Raw genomic sequence first — 15,937 nt, forward strand, 5'->3', positions numbered from 1 at the left:
CCCCCTGGGCACAAGGGTAGAGTAGAAGTCACCAAGCGTGGGACCAGCCTCGGCTCCCAAACCTCAGGGGCCGTACTTCCCAAGCACTGAAAAGGTCCCCCAGCCCCCAGGTCCCCACCCCGCAATGAGTAGGCCATCTAATCAATGATTCCACAGCCCCTTGGCCTTCTCAACCACTCCATGGTTTAATAAGGGATGTCGGACAGGCCCAGAGAAGCTCTTGATAACAGTCCCTCTGAGAAACTAAGATGGTCCCAGAGGATTTGCAAAGCCACCAAAAGCAGATGGCAACCCACTCCAGTATTCTTGCCTGGAAAATCCCACGGTCGGAGGAGCCTGGTAGGCTCCAGTCCACGGGGTCGCAAAGAGTCGGACGCTACTAAGCGACTAAACTTACTTTCTTTTCTTTTCTTTCTACAATACACATCACTTCCCAGGTGGCGCTAGAGGTAAAGAACCCGCCTGCCAATGGGTTTGATTCCTGGGTTGGGAAGATCCCCTGGAGGAGATCGACAATACACCTGACCACATGGATTATGTGATCAGATTTCAGCCAACCACAGGGTCAGGCTCCTATTTCAATGCTCAGGGTGAATCGAGGCCCACCCTCACTGATCGAGGTTATCTTTAGAGGGGATTTTTTTTTCTCATTCAGCCTAGCTGCCCCTTCTGTTCTACAGGGAATACTCATGTACCCTCAGAGTCCATACAGGAGAGGAAACTTGGAATAGGAATTCATGGTACTCGGGCAAACCAGCGGGGATATAATGGCCACTTCTTATTATCTAAGCAGAGGCTGCAAATAAGGGGCCCACTGACACATGCATCTTATTTGACATCAGTGTTTCACTTTAACTGATTTGCTAACATTTAAAATGAGAGCCATAAGAATTCGTATTTGATTTCCAGCGTCTCTTGTAAAATGGAAGCCCTGGTACACTGGCCCCATGGGCAAGGAGGGTGCAGACAGAGGCAGCCCATCCGTCAAGTCCACAGGTTGGATATTCACTAATTTTCTGGGTTTCTCTCGGAAAGTGTTTTTTAAAAAATCTTACTTGAAATACTCTTCACTCCCACTGACGAATGTCTTATTGGCCTGGCTGGTGAAGTTAACCATTGTCAAGTTGGGATAGGCGGTCATGCAGAAAGTCGAGTTCTTGATCTGTATTTTGGGATGGTCATTGATCACACAGGAATCTGTTCAGGAGAGGACAGAATGAAAACACAGTGAAATATGTACAGAAAATAGACACTTGTCTTTCCAGCAACTTAAAGACAAAAGCTAAAATATTTCCTAAATATTGGACAGTCACTTTGGGAAGATATTAACTGAGCAAAGCTGGATGCAGATGAATCCCAAAATTGTGTGTTACTCATCCCAGAGCCCCTGGTACCCGCTTCAGCTGTGCCTGGTCCTGGTAACAACAGCGCTTCTTTCTGGAGCGCTCTCTATATGCTAAGCACTTTACATGTGTTATCTACCCTGAGGCTCACAGCAGCCTAGGCTGTGGGTACCACTGCCTCCATCTTTAAGATGAGGAAAAAGGCTCAAAGAGGGATATTAGGTGATTCTACCAAAATCACACAGCTAACGAGAAACAGAAGCAGGATTCAAACCAAGATCCTTATGATTCCACAAAGAATAAATGGCTTGTGGAAATGAATTTTAATCAGACATCAGCAAAGCTGAAGGGCTACTGCCACAGAAGACTCACTAATAAGTTCACCTTGAACCCACTGCCTGGCATGGCAGCCGACACACAGAGGTCCCCTAAATATGCATGCCACATGCTTCCTGCACACTAACATGAGCTCATGAGTCTGCAACAGGGCTTCTCAACTGGGGACAAATTTGTCCACCAGGGGGCACTTGGCAATGTCTGAGGACATAGTTGTCCCCGTTCAGGGAGCAGGGTGCTCCTGGCATCTAGTGGGCAGAGTCCAGGGATGCTGCTAATCATCAGCAACGCACGGGACAACCCCCACGACGGAGAATTATCCAGCCCCCCTTGTCAATAGTGCAGAGGCTGAGAACGCCTGACCTAGGCTGGGGTGGGGTCGGGGAACTAACCAGATGAGTCGGTGTGTCAGGCACCTTGCTGGAAGCTTTGCCAATTATTCTCTCATAAAAGCCTCCGAAAACCTGGGAGGTGCCTATGGTCATCTTCATTTTACATAGGAAGAAACTGAAGTCTTTCTGATCATGTTACAATATCTCTATGATCCCCTGATTGATATTTTAGATAGAGTCCACCAGGATTAATGCCAAAGGATATGTAATGTATAAAGATGCCAAAGTAACACTAACAACAACAACTAACACTTTCACAGCACTTAGTGAAAGTGAAAGTCGCCTAGTCGCGTCTGACTCTTTGTGACCCCGTGGACTACATGGTCCGTGGAATTCTCCAGGCCAGAATACTGGAGTGGGTAGCCTTTCCCTTCTCCAGGGGATCTTCCCGACCCAGGAATCAAACAGGGGTCTCCTGCAATACAGGCGGATTCTTTACCAACTGAGCTATCAGGGAAGCCCTCAGTTCAGTTCAGTTAGAACAACAACACTTACACAGCACTTCACCATGTACTATTTTAAATGTCTTATGTGTCTTAAATGTCTTAGATGATTTGACTTGCATCTGCAAATAAAGAAACTGGGCACAGAGAAGGGCAGTTGCTTGCCAAGGTCACACAGCAGAATCAGGAGGCAAACGGTCACTCTCTCTTTGGAGGCCATGCTCTTAGCCACTGTACTTGGAAGCAGAGAACAGGGAACATAAACTCAAACACCTTTAAGAGTCAGGCTGGTGACACAAATGAGAAAGATATAAAATGGAGGGTACAAAGTTATGATAAACAGAGAGCACGACAGAGGATGAGATGGCATCACCGACTCGATGGACATGAGTGTGAGTGAACTCCGGGAGTTGGTAATGGACAGGGAGGCCTGGCGTGCTGCAATTCATGGGGTTGCAAAGAGTCAGACGTGACTGAGCGACTGAACTGAACTGAAGCAGAGAGTATGATCTTCCCTGTGTATCTGCAGATTTAATATCCTCGGATTCAACCAACTGCAGACTGAAATGTCGATGGAGGTTGGCTGGATACAGTTTTTGTTGTCCTACACCATTTTATATCCTGCACTGGAACACCTGCAGACTTCAGTATCTGACAGGGCTCTGAACCAGTCCCATGAATATTGAGCGATGATTGCACCAGCCAATCCTGCCATGCTTTTCCAGGTGTTCCGATAAAAGATGCAGAAACCCTGGATATTTACATGAAGTCTCTCCATTTTAAAATATTGGAAATAAGGCCAAATTATCTTTAAACACTGTGGACCAAACAAACAAAAACCACGTGCAGCCTAGACATGGTGCATGGATTCCGAATGCATGTCCTCCATGGCACAGCAAAGCGGGAACTGTGGACTCAGGAATTCCACTAGCTCTGAGAGCTTGGACAAATTCCTTTATCTGGCCAAGCCTCCGTTTTTCGGATCATAAAGAGTCTAGTGTGAAGGCTGTTCCGAGAACCAAATTACGTGAGATAGATCATGAATGAAACCATCTCATGCAACATCTAGCACACAGCTGGACCTGGTAAAATCTAGCCATAATGCAAATGTCATTGTTACACCTTTTCATGGGGTGAGCATCTCTGATCCTCAACATCGTCTCTCAATTCCACTTGCCAGCCATAAGGCATCTAATGCCTCCCACACAACCTCTCCAGAATATCTGAGAAAGCTGGATAAAATTTAAAGCTGTAATAATAAGAACCCCTTACCTCTGACTGGTTCTTTAGACCACAGGTTTTCTAAACAGCAGTACTACTGACACATGGGATCAGAAAATTCTCTTTGGTGGGGAGGCTGTGCTGAGTATTGCAAGGTATGAGCAACATCTCTGACCTCTGCCCACTACATGTCAGGAACATTTATCTTCCCCCTGCCCCACTTGTGACAACCAAAAATGTCTGTGAACATTGCAAAATGCCTCCCCCCAAGTCTCTGGGGTTTCAGAAGCACCGCTTTGGGAGTTCTCAAAACACCTTCTTACCCAATATTATCTTCTTTGATCAGATAACAGTTTCAGGGGGATTCTGAGCTCAAAACTATCAACTATTTACCGAGGAAGCATTTGTTTCCCCCTCGGGGACCAGAATGAAGTTAATTAAAGCACCACTCATGTCCCTTTCCTGTAAGCACAGAAGCTATTTCTCGCCCTCCTGCCAAAAAGTCCAGCCCTCTGTGACTGGAAGAGATCGCTAATGCACGGGCAAACTCCAAATCCCTTGCTTCCAAATCTGCCACAGAGGAACACGTGGGCAGCTTCCCTACAGAGCGTCTCTGGGAGTGTCTGGATTACCACTCACCGCCGCAGTGCAAGGTCACAGCGTCCCTGCGGCACTGCGGCCTCCTGCAATATCCCCTCTCACCACTGGGCGGCAGGAGCGCGCTTCCCAGTGCACTGCGCCTTCAGGTCCGCCAGCAAAGGAGCGACGGGCCCTGCCGTCAGCGAGCTCTGCGGCTCAGCAACCCTGAACAAAGAACCGTGATAAGGATCACGCTGAACTGGAAGCGGTTGGAAGGATTCTCTTTACTTGGGCAACTATGAATAAATGAGAGCACACCAAAGACTAGGTAGAAAAGGAATCGTTGAATTAAAGTTCTAATGCAAATTAAGCCATTCTAGAAATAGAAATGGTATTTATGCAATTCCTATTTTAGGTGACCCAGCTAGCTCCTAATTTCAAAAAACAGTCACTGGTCTCACTCAGCAAGCATGGATTAGCCCTTCAACATTACAAATACCCAGAGGGTTGAATGTCCTTAAGGAAAACAGCCTCTTTCACAATCTACACCTTAGAAATGTGTGGCAAGCTCTACCAGGGGACTGAGCCAGGGCAGTACCAGCGTCCTGGCATCTAGTGATGAGGGGGGGTCCCAGGCAGTGGTCCCTAGCAGAGCTCAGGGGCCATGGCATAAAGCTGTTCCTGCTGTAAGTGAAGGTCATAATGGCCAGGGAATCTATCCCGCTTTCCTGGGACCAGCTGCCTGCTATCACAGGGTAGGATGGTTATGAGGTTATAAGAGAGTGGATGAGCTTGGAAGGTCATTTGTGGAACACTGCACTAGGAGACGGAGTTTTTCCACTTCCTAAACAAGGACAGTGAAGCCTGGCATGCTGCCGCCCATGGGGTTGCAAAGAAACGGATACGACTTAGTGACTGAACAACAAAAACAAGCCTCTCTCAGAATGGCCATTTGGGAGGCAGCCTGGGACATCATTGTCTGGACTCGCTTTATTTTATTTTTTTGGTGACACTGTGCAGCATGCAGGATCTTAGTTCCCTGACCAGGGATCGAACCCGTGCCCCCTGCATAGGAGCATGGAGTCTTAGCCAGTGGATCAGCATAGAAGTCCTTGAACTCCCATCTTGTCCAGCAGAGAAATGGGGCTACAAAGTTGTCTATGTCTCTGCAAGTCATCCCCTTTTCTAAGTCACTTTAGGACCCCACAGGGTCAATACTTATGAAAAGGATAGCCTGTCCCTGGTCACGGAAAATGGTCAAGTTTACAAAGCCCAGCAAAGAACAGATGGAGGGGTTCCATTGAAAGAGGGGAAATTGAGACCTTCACTTTAAACAAACAAAAAATTTTAAACTACCGGCTAAGAATGAGATAAGATCTTCTAAGCCTGTCCACATGCTTCCAGGGAATAGAATGAAAAATGTTCATTTCTCTCTCTGCTCAGAGCTTGCATCATTTTTATGGTTTGTATCATAAGGTGCTTTGCTGTATAATGTCTTCGCTCTGCCTTTCACGTTCCCTGGGATATTATAAGCCAGAAAAAAAAATTCCACAAAACCAGCAATGCCTGCACCCACATGCCTGGCCCAGACAATGTGTTCAGGTTGCTGTAAAAACACACACACACGCTACATAAATGTATATGTACATATACATATGCATTCTCCAACCATAAAGTAAATGCATGTCCCTGATAGAAGATCTAGGGAAAGAGAAAAAAAAGAATGGCTCCAAATCTACCAGGCAATATGTGTGTGTCTCTTTCCTGTGTGTTCTACCAGCACCTTATTGTTAGTAAAAACATAATTATACTATAAATCTGTATCCTGCCTTTACATTTAACATGATGTGCTGATGATTTCCCTATGTTTTATGAATATTCATTTTTAAAGACTATGAAGCATTCTTTAGTCTTTAAAAATGCACTGTAACTTATTTGAACCATGGAATTATTGAATTTTTGTTACTGTTTCCCATGTTTTCCTAGACTATAAATGTGACTACAATGAACAATCTTGAATAGTCCTCACCTGTGTCTTTGATTTTCCTTTAACAGTAGATCCCCAGAAGTGGTATTACTAAGTCAAAACTACTGTTCAAATGAGCTTTCTTTTAAACTCCATAGAATCTCAGCTACAAACACCTAGACAGATGTCACTCTGCCGAGGCTGACAGAATAAAGCCTTCAGGGGCCCTGGATGAGCAGAGAATCAGGGGTCACTGAGACCCAAATCCTGGTGCTGGCTCTACCTAGAGACATGTGACTGGATATTTCCACCCTCTGAGGCTTTGAGTCCACTTTGTCACCTGCAACATAGTGACCATGTCATCTGCCCCTTGGGACTCATAGGGCTCTTATTAGGAATAGCAGAGACATCGTTTATGAAGCTGCTGAGTAGGCTAAGGAGCGGTTAGGACCACGGCCTTGGGAGGCAGGCAAACTTGGTATCCAATCCTAGGTCTACCACAGAGCTAGCTTATGAACTTGAGCTCTAGATTTTTCACCTATAAACTGGAAATAACAATTAAACCCATATGTTGGCTTGTTGTCCATCCTAACATTGGTAATATGAGTTATTAAAGAGTTTTAACATGGTGGTTGATGAGTAGTAAGTGATGCTTGCTATTACTGTTAAGGCTTACTGGGTTGCATAAATACTAATGGATATTGTTAGCAGAGGGAACAGCATTTCTAAACTACCATCCCTCCCAAGGGACAGCTGCAAGACACTGATCACCATGACCCAAGAAGGCCCTGACGGAAGTGCCCAGGGAAGCTTCCCTGGAGGCTGGATCAAGGCAACAGCCCTCCCCGAGCGGGGCTCCTTCAGAAAGTGACTTCTGCCCCAGACACAATCCTGGATGGACAGTCTGGGCACTGGGATGACTTGAGGCTTTTCTCCACTCCAGACCCCAGGTCCTGGACAATGCACTTTGCCAAAATGGCAACCAGGTTCAGGAATCCATTCCAGCAGCAGATCGTCAGTGGTGAGGGGTTCTCTCAGCGGCTTTGCAAAGGTGGCTCTGAGCTGGTAGGGAGCACAGGGCAAGAAGGTGGGCACTCCATTCCAAACGTGGTTAAGGGAAGACTAATTAAGGGCTGTGGGCAAGCGCCAGCCTGGTGGTTCCTACTCCTGGGTGCGCCTGGGGAACTGTAAACATACAGTTTTACAGAGTACTAGGCTTCATCCCCGGAGAGTCCACTTTACTTGGTCTGGGCTCGACTCTAAGTGATGTCTTGATTTGCTAGTTCCCAGGTGATGCCCATGAGCAACAGCTTGGGCTGAGAACCACTGCTCCTAAATTTAGAGTTCATCCACATGGAGATTGTAAAGATGAAGGCACGGAAAGCCCAGAGAGTCTCGAGGGGCTCTCACTCCTGGTCATTCCGCGAGTGGGCCCCACACCAGCTGCTGTTCAGTCGCTAAGTAGTGTTGGGCTCTTTGGCACCCCATGGACTGCATCATGCCAGGCTTCCCTGTACTTCACCATCTCTCCGAGTTGTTCAAATTCATGTCCATGAAAGTCCCCACTCCAGGGAATCCACAAAGCCTCATTCTGAGCACTTCAGGTGCCCTGGGTTTGAATTTGATGAGCATGTCTCTCCAGTGTCAGTTCTCCTGCAACCTCGTCCAAAGGGCCGCCAGTTGGAGGCTGGGTGTGTTGTGGGCATCCACGCATGGGTGTGTAAAAGCACTCCAGTGTGAGTTCCCGCCTTTAGGAGTGTGCCTCTCTGGAGGGGGTGGGGTGGTTAGGGATGTGTCGTCTTTCTCTCTTACACACTCAAAGCATGTAAGTAACTTCCTTGTTCTGCAGCGTGCAGGCTGTCCAGGCAAAAGAGCTGGGTTGGGGGACCGACACTAAGAGACACAGGATTCTGACTGCTTAAAGGGAATAACAGACGTGCTGGGGAAAGAAGAAACTGCGTGCTAACTGGTGTTCATGAAAATGATCAGCACCTTCAAAGGCATCTGGTACTGGCACCTTCTATCTGTGTGCTTTCCAACTCGGATCACATCCTCCACTTCTTTTCTCCTTACAGCAATCCCGTGAGGTAAGCAGATGAAGAATGTTGTTAGCATTTCTGTTTTTCAAGTGAGGAAAACTGAGACCCAGAGAGAAGTTACCTGACGCAAATGCACATACCACCAGGGGCAAAACTTACACACCGGAAGCCTTGCAGCCACTCTGCCCTGCCCCTCCGCACTGCCACACTTTTGCCCTTGACCTAACAAACTGATGGTTCCCCCAAGCCCCCGAGCCCCAGAGTGTTTCAGGTCTGAACAAGTGCTCCCCAGGAACACTCCCCACCTCCCCAGATGGCCTTCCCTCTTCTAAGCACTTCGCTATGTTCCTTTCTATCAGAGGTCTGTAGGTCAAGCGTCTCATGTGTTTACCTCATGCTCTGGGAAGCATCGTGTGAAGTGTGGACCCAGGCTCACATGCCTCACTCTCCTAGACTCTAGACCTCATTGCTTTACAGACTGTACCACGTGCACGAGTCACCAGGGGACACCACTGTAGCCAAATCTAGTAAGTCAGACTACTTGGTGGACTTGTAATTCTACATTTTCAACAAAGACTCCAAGCTATTCATGAGCAAACAAGAATTTGACTACCCAGCCTAGGCCATGAGTCTCTTAAATATTAGAATTAACCATATTCAAGGGTGGTTTTCATCTCTGTACCCCCAGCATCTAGTATAGAGCCTGCAAACATAATAGGTGCTCAGTTCATCCTCCCCGAATGAATGAATGAATGAATGAACAATTCGCCTGCTGCAGGTATATCCAAACTTACCTAATAAAAGTTTGGTTTTGTCTTTGCATTCCGGCGTGTTCCAAGGGTTGTTGCAGGAGCCCCAGGGCAGCACAGACACAAAGGAGGCAAACAGGTAGAAAAGAGTGTAGCAAATAATCACATTGTAGTATATGGCTATTAGGACGGAGATGATCAGCATTGCGATGCCACAGCCTGTGGAAGCAAAAGGTTCAGGATTCGTTTCCCCCAGATCCTGTGGAATCCTTAACGGTTGGGCGCAGGGGAGGGGAATGTGGGTGCTGGCTCCCTCTTACAGACGGACACATTAATAGTGGAATAGACTCTGTGTCTACAGGGACATCAAGACATTCTGCCAGGAACAGGGTGATGCCAGAGATGATCTTGGGCCATTCTTCAGAGGGCCCCAGTGGTGAAACTGATCAAATAGAGAAGGAAGGAGTGGGTTCTCCCAATCACAGAAGCAGGTCTCACTCCCTGGGGCCCTTTGGTGCCAGAGAGGGCAGGGAAGGGCTGAGGCAGCTGGGAAGCAGGAAGCACTCACCTTGCAGGGCTGGGATGGCCTTCCACACAGACACCGGCCCCTGGCTGGCAAACTGGCCCAGGGACACCTCTAGGAAGAAGATGGGCAACCCTGCCAGAGCCAGCATCATTAGGTAAGGGATGAGGAAAGCACCTTGGAAAGAGAGAGTAGGAGGTGAGAGCTCAGAGAGGCCCAAGCGGGCAGGCTCCATCCTCCCCCTCAGGAGCGAGAGCTCCCTGCCTTCTCCAGGAAGCTTTTGATATTCCAGCTCAACCGAAGCACCCAGGGACATATAGGAACCATCCTCTAAACAATGCCAGGGTACCCTGCAACCAGACAATTTTTTTCAATTCCCCATTGGATGGGTCATTGAGGGTTGCATGCTGAGTGTGCTTTATTCTTTTCTTTTTCTTAGTCTAGTACTTCAACATTCTCAAATTAAGCCCTTCCTTCCAATGTTCAACAAATCCACACTTCTGATTCACTGCTGGACTCCATTTTGGTGAAATCTCATTGGCATCCCAGCTCTCCAAATCTGCTAAGCTAGACTGCAGGGGCCCTTGACTTGAGTCACCTGTATACCTTCTACCAACCAGATGGGTGGTAGGGACATCTTTCCCCCCTACCTCAGCCTTCACACAGATCTCCACTTCCTTCTCCATGTGAGAAGTCCCTTCCATCCTGCAAGGTCAGTCAGTGCAAATGCCTCCTCCTCCAGGAAGTCTCCCTTCTCTACTCTCCCACAGCACCTCCCCTCCCAACACCAGGTACTTGACAATATTTATGTGGGTGTCTTATCTAGACTGTGGGCTTCTGATGATGTTGATCCTTCCTTTCTGTTCTCTAGAACGCCCAGGCCAGGGCTCCGGGAGCTGGCAGGTCTCCAGAGACTGGCTGAGGGTTCCTGGGGGTTCTTCATCCTCAAGGTAGGAGCTTGGTAGGAGCTTGGGGAATAGCCATGATCTTTGAAAAGGTCTAGACCAGGGAGGGCTGTTGCACAGTCAGAACCAATTTGGGGACTCATGACAGAGTCCCAGAACACTGGGCTCCACAGAAGGAAAGCTGATCTTTCTCTTGTCAGTTCCTCCTGCTGGAAGGACCTTTCCTACCAGGGCCTCTCCAGAGGAGGAAGGCCAGGGACTGCTGGGGAGTAAAACCGGGGCTCTGGCTTTATCCTCTCCTGAATGGGTTTTTGAGAAAGATGTGGATCGTGCAACCCTTCTCTTTTGTTCCTGGGAGGGAGGAAGCAAGCGAGCCCTCCATCCCCTCCCCTCCATCTCCTTGAACGGGCTGGAGCCGCAGTGCTTGCAGAAGAGGTTGCCTCCCCTCCTGGTGGCCGGACTCAACTCCCCATGCAGCCGGGCACTTTGTTTTTCCCAGATCGTGGGCAAAGGGCGAGTAAAGCTCGTCCAGCAGAGCCTCTGGCTGCAAAGCTGCCGTGCTCCCTGGACTGGAACCCCCTCTCTCACCCACCCTGGCTGTCCGCCCCCTTTTCTGGCACTGGAAGCTTTATCACAGCACCCTGGTCTGGGGACTCCATGCAGAGAATGAGCGAAACACAGCTGGGGCGGCAGTCTTCGTGTAACCAGCGTGCTTCTTCTGTTTCCAGGGCACCCCTCCCTGATCGTAACCACCCTGCCCTCCTCATAAATACTTGTCAACAGTGTCCTAATTTGGAATCAGGGGGAGGGGTGTTAACATATTTTTCCGTTTTCATCATCACGTGGCTGCACCTGTCCCTCCTCCCTGTACCTGGAGAGCTCACCCAGAGACCAAAAAACAAAGAAAGAAAGAAACAAAACCCAAACCCTTAAGCTGCCTAACCCGATGGGGTGAGGGGCGCATTTCTTATCTCCTTGGTCCAGTTGAGAAGCTGTGAAAGAGAAACTGAGGCGCAAATTCCTATTTGTAAAGGGGGCTTGGCTTAGCCCCACCCTGTGGTGCCTCGGTGTGGCCAGGGCAAGCAAAGGGGACCCTGGATGTGCCGGGTCCCTCCTCAGTGGGTACAGGAGAGGCACAGTGGATCCTAGAGGCCTGGCAGCTGGCAAGTGAGTGACTGGCACCCACCCCATTTTAGAAACGGTTTTCCTTCCACCCAGTGAGGACAAATGCAACGGAAACCGTTTTTGCTAAAGTCAAAATTAGCCCTGCTTGCTCCCAAGAGGACGTATCTGTGTGAGCACTTCCACTGGATTCTCAAGAGCACAGCCCCTCGCCGCTCTGCACCCACCTCCTGGCTCACCTGCATCCTGTCCTCTGCACGACCCAAGTGCCCAGCAGGCTCAGATTTCCAGGTTACTATCTTACCATGTACTTAATTCGATGTCCGGGATGGCACAGCTCCTGGCTCTAAAACTATTCACGTGCGAGGAGGGCATCAGGTACCGAAATACTTGTGGGCTAAATTAGGATTTATTTGAACTCGCCTGCATCAGTGTTCACCTGAATCAGGACCCAGCCTCCCAAGTGGTCAATGGGGCCTCGTGGAAACCCATCTCTCCCCTGAGCTCCATCTCCAGATAAAAGCCTCCTGGATCTAGTACCAACCAGGTATGGTAGCTCCTGCTCTCCAGCTTCCCACAGATGCCTATAGGGGATGGAGCTGGAGTGTGAAGGGCCTGCCCAGAGCCTCCTCTCTCAGCCTGAGTCCCCAGATTTTGTATCTCCTGCTCTATGTCCCCCGCCAGCCCACAAGTGCCCGCCCAGCCTGGGGGAAAGAGCGGAAAAGCCATACCTCCCCCGTTCTGGAAGGCCAGGTAGGGAAACCTCCAGACATTGCCCAGCCCCACTGCGTACCCCACCATGGACAGGATGAAGTCCAGTTTGCTGGACCAGTTCCCTCGGGCCTTATTCTCATCCCCTTGCTCGTCCTCCTGGGGGCGGAAAAGCACATTGTCGGATCACAGCCCTAGGTAGGTCGGCAGGCAGGTCCCATTCCACCCCTCCATCCCTCCCCGCTCAAAGCTGAGGGTCCTTCCCAGCAAGCAGGCCCCCACTTTTCACACGAGGATGCATCGGCAGGCAGGGCCCTGACCCCTCAACCCTGCACGCTTTCAGCAGGCAGGCTCCCAATTCTGATGTGAAGATCCATTTCAAGAGACTCTTGAACCCCCTCTTTCCCCAAATCCCGCAGTCAAGTCACACCAGCAAGCAGCTTTCCCCAAACCTTGAACCTGTAGGTTGATTGCAAGCAGATCCCTCCATCCCTAACCCCTGACCAAGAGTTCCTTTGGCAAGCAGGCCCCAATATCATGCCTAGGGTCCCCAGCAAGCAGGTTCCTAAATAACCCCTACCTCCCCAAATTCCTCAACACACCCCTTTCTCTCTCTCTCTCTCTTTTTTTTTTGGACTCCATGCTAAGGCCAGAAAGAGAGCGGCAATTCCTGAAGCCAGCCAGAGCCCCTGCATCACTCTCTCCAAAGCCTACAGGCAGAAGCTGCCTCTCAGCTCATTAAAGGGGCGCCTTTCAGCTCTAGGGAAAGGGAGATGGGAAGGAGGGAGCTTTAGGGGTGAAACAAGAGGGGGACGGATAAAGACATGGAAAGAGACAGGACATCAAAAACCTTGAGTTCTGGTCTACACTTTATCCTACCCAGCTGGATAACCACAGGCAAGCCACTGGCTCTCTTGGAGCTTCTGTGTCCCCATCTGTAAACTGAGGGGTTCAGAATCACAGTCTTCTGAGGCACCCTCCCGCTCCTGCAGTCTATGGGTTTGAGGGTCTCACCTCTCCAAGCACACACTAAGATGCTCTATTTGGGCACTCCCTAGTTCTGGAATGCCTTACTGCAAAGCAGAAGGAAAAACTGCAAATAAACTCAGAAAGTGTTCAGGACACCCAGACATGACACAGAGCTTCCAGGGACCTGAGCCCTGGTCCTTCTCAGTCACGTTCTCCCTCCTCCGTTACCCTCCACCTCCTATTCTAGCATTCTGGCCTGTCCACATTGTTCCACAGGCCATGGAGGATAAAGAAGCAGCTGGCAAGATGGGAAGAAGATCTAGGGGAGAGAGGAGGAGGGGCAAGGTGGGTGGCAGAAAGACAAGAATCAGAAAGATGGGCAGAGCTGAAAATAGGTAAGGGCAGGCCTTGATCTACACTGCCCATCTTTAATATCCCCACTACACACCTCTCACACACATACCATCTCCAGCTCCCTCCCCCTTCAATTCTTCCAGGGCTAGAAAGGGTGGGAGTTCCGGCTCCTTTTGCCGCAGTGCGGAGGTTAAGCAAGACATGTGAGACAAATTTTCTGCCTCCACCTGGGGTCACACTCTTGGGCACATGCTGTCACAGGCAGTTAATGCAAACCCTCCAGAGGTTCACCCCAAGAGTAAGGGCGAGTGGGAAAGCCTAAGCTTACATCCATTTCTAGTTATTTCAACAGCTGAGCTCTTGCTGTGTGGATAAGCGTGTGTGTGTGTGTATGTGTGTGTGTGTGTGTGTGTATGAGTCTACAAACACTAGAATAACGAAGAAGGGCTACATAAACCCTAGATCTCACACAGGGAGGTGTGCAGGTTCAAGAACCCCCCCACTGGATACACAGGCTTAGCCCTTGAGCTAAAAGGAGAGGAGGCTGTGGAGAGGCACACAGTGGGAAAGGACGAGCTGAAGTCTATGAAACAGGATGGAGGGAAGAAATCAGAGAAGGAGGGGAGAGACTGGAGGGAGTGGGAGAAGACAAAAGCCCATATGGGAGGAGGGCCACCAGCAACAGCTGCCTCCTCCCCCACTCAGGACTGGGATTTGCTTTGTGGGTTTTTCATGCCTCTGGTTGAACCTAAAGGATCAAATGCACAGGTGAATCCAGGTTTGTAGGGCCTGGAGCTTATACAATTGAGAGGAGTACTCTAAGAAAAATATATACACGAAATTTGGTACAGGTTTTGGAAAAGATAGGCTCTGAGGCTTAAACTTCAGTAGCGGCCTCATATAAACTACTTATCAAAGGAGTTATCACGATTATTGTAACTTGCAGTACAAAGCCCACAGGACTAAACCATCATTCCTCCCTTCCCCTCGGCCCAGGTTTTTCTCTGCATTTTCTTCTCCTTTTTAAATTAATTAAAAAAAAGAAAGATCCAGTGGTTAGCAAGAAGGGGAGTCCTGTCTGCAGAAAGGGGTAGGAATCTAAATGCCTCAACTGCTTGATGAGTCTGCACCTGGATGGCCGCTACCACTGAGGCTGGGAAGGAGCAGATAATGGCAGCTCCCAAGGTTGCAAGCCCTCTGGCAGGGTTGCGGCAGCCCTCCTGCCCCTAACTAGCGACCCCTCAGCGCAGTGCGAGTTTCCGAAGCCCCAAAGCTGCCTCCCGCATCCATCACCTGGCACTGCCAACCGGTCTCCCCATCAGCACACGTGCACCCGCTTGGGCCTGGCTCGCCTCTCCTGCGGCTGGGGAGCAGGAGGCGGCGCGGCTCCAGCCCGACCTGCTTACCTGGGTGGCAGCGGTGGCCACGCTGCCCGGGAGCACGGACGTGATTCCATCCGTGCCCAGCACCACGGTGCTCTGGCTCATATTCACCCAGCCTACGGCCGGGGTATTGTTCCGCTCCAGGGTGCCCTTCCCCACACTCACATTCGCATCCCCCTCCAGGCCCCGCAGGGCCGTAATCTTACAAGGCAGCGCGTTGCCGGGCCCGGCTCCCCCTGAAGGAGGGGCGGTCTGCGCATCGTGCGCCTCGCTCCAATCCCGCAGAGCCGCCGAGGCCGCCGGCGACCGCAGGCTACTCAGTTTGCAAGCCCCCGCTCCTCCGGGCCGCTCGGCCTCGCAGGCTCGCGCGTCGGGGGCATGGAAAGTTTGTGCGCCGGTGGAAGCGGACCTGGGCACACGCGGCGGCGGCGCGGCGGCGGCCGCGGGAAGCTCCTGCTCCGGGCTCGTCCTGGGTGCGCACGGGCCATCGTGGTGGCCCGGGGGCACCGCCGCCTCCAGGCTGTTGGCTGGTTGTTTATTCATTTCCTTGGGAGCACTGCAATCCTGCGAACACAACGTGAAGTTCGTGCAAAACAAGTCACGGCAGCCTTAAAAAATACCTGTATCCACATATAGAGACGTTCACAACTCAGATCCAGACAGAAGATCCAGGGAACAAATTGGAATCTGGATTTTTTTTTTTTTTTCCCCTTCTCCAAGAAAAACTGTAATCAGTATTTCTCAATCTGTCTCCCTGATAACTAGATGACATAAGGAAGCTAATATTCTCCTCCCTGATAGAAGGTGAATTAAAAAAAGATGCAGAAGTGTTTTTTGGAAGGGGGGAGAAAAGGAGGGTGGAAATAGCCCTACAGCCATGAGCTCCTCGCCTTCTTTGGATTT

General features: G+C 50.0%; 1 protein-coding gene across 1 annotated transcript in view; it reads right to left on the reverse strand.

The window, feature by feature from the left end:
* The window catches only part of SLC6A5 (solute carrier family 6 member 5), a 52,213-nt gene extending 36,636 nt beyond the window's left edge, over positions 1–15,577 (reverse strand). Inside the window, exons 1-5 of the mRNA XM_005891855.2 lie at positions 15,059–15,577; positions 12,350–12,488; positions 9,637–9,768; positions 9,114–9,287; positions 1,056–1,197 (exon numbers count right to left, since the gene is read on the reverse strand). Of these exons, the coding sequence (XP_005891917.2) occupies positions 1,056–1,197; positions 9,114–9,287; positions 9,637–9,768; positions 12,350–12,488; positions 15,059–15,577 (1,106 nt within the window). The remainder of the gene's footprint in view (positions 1–1,055; positions 1,198–9,113; positions 9,288–9,636; positions 9,769–12,349; positions 12,489–15,058) is intronic.
* Between the last annotated feature and the right edge of the window lie 360 nt (positions 15,578–15,937).

The sequence above is a fragment of the Bos mutus genome, chromosome 29 (genome assembly GCF_027580195.1).
Source record: "Bos mutus isolate GX-2022 chromosome 29, NWIPB_WYAK_1.1, whole genome shotgun sequence".
NCBI lineage: Eukaryota > Metazoa > Chordata > Mammalia > Artiodactyla > Bovidae > Bos > Bos mutus.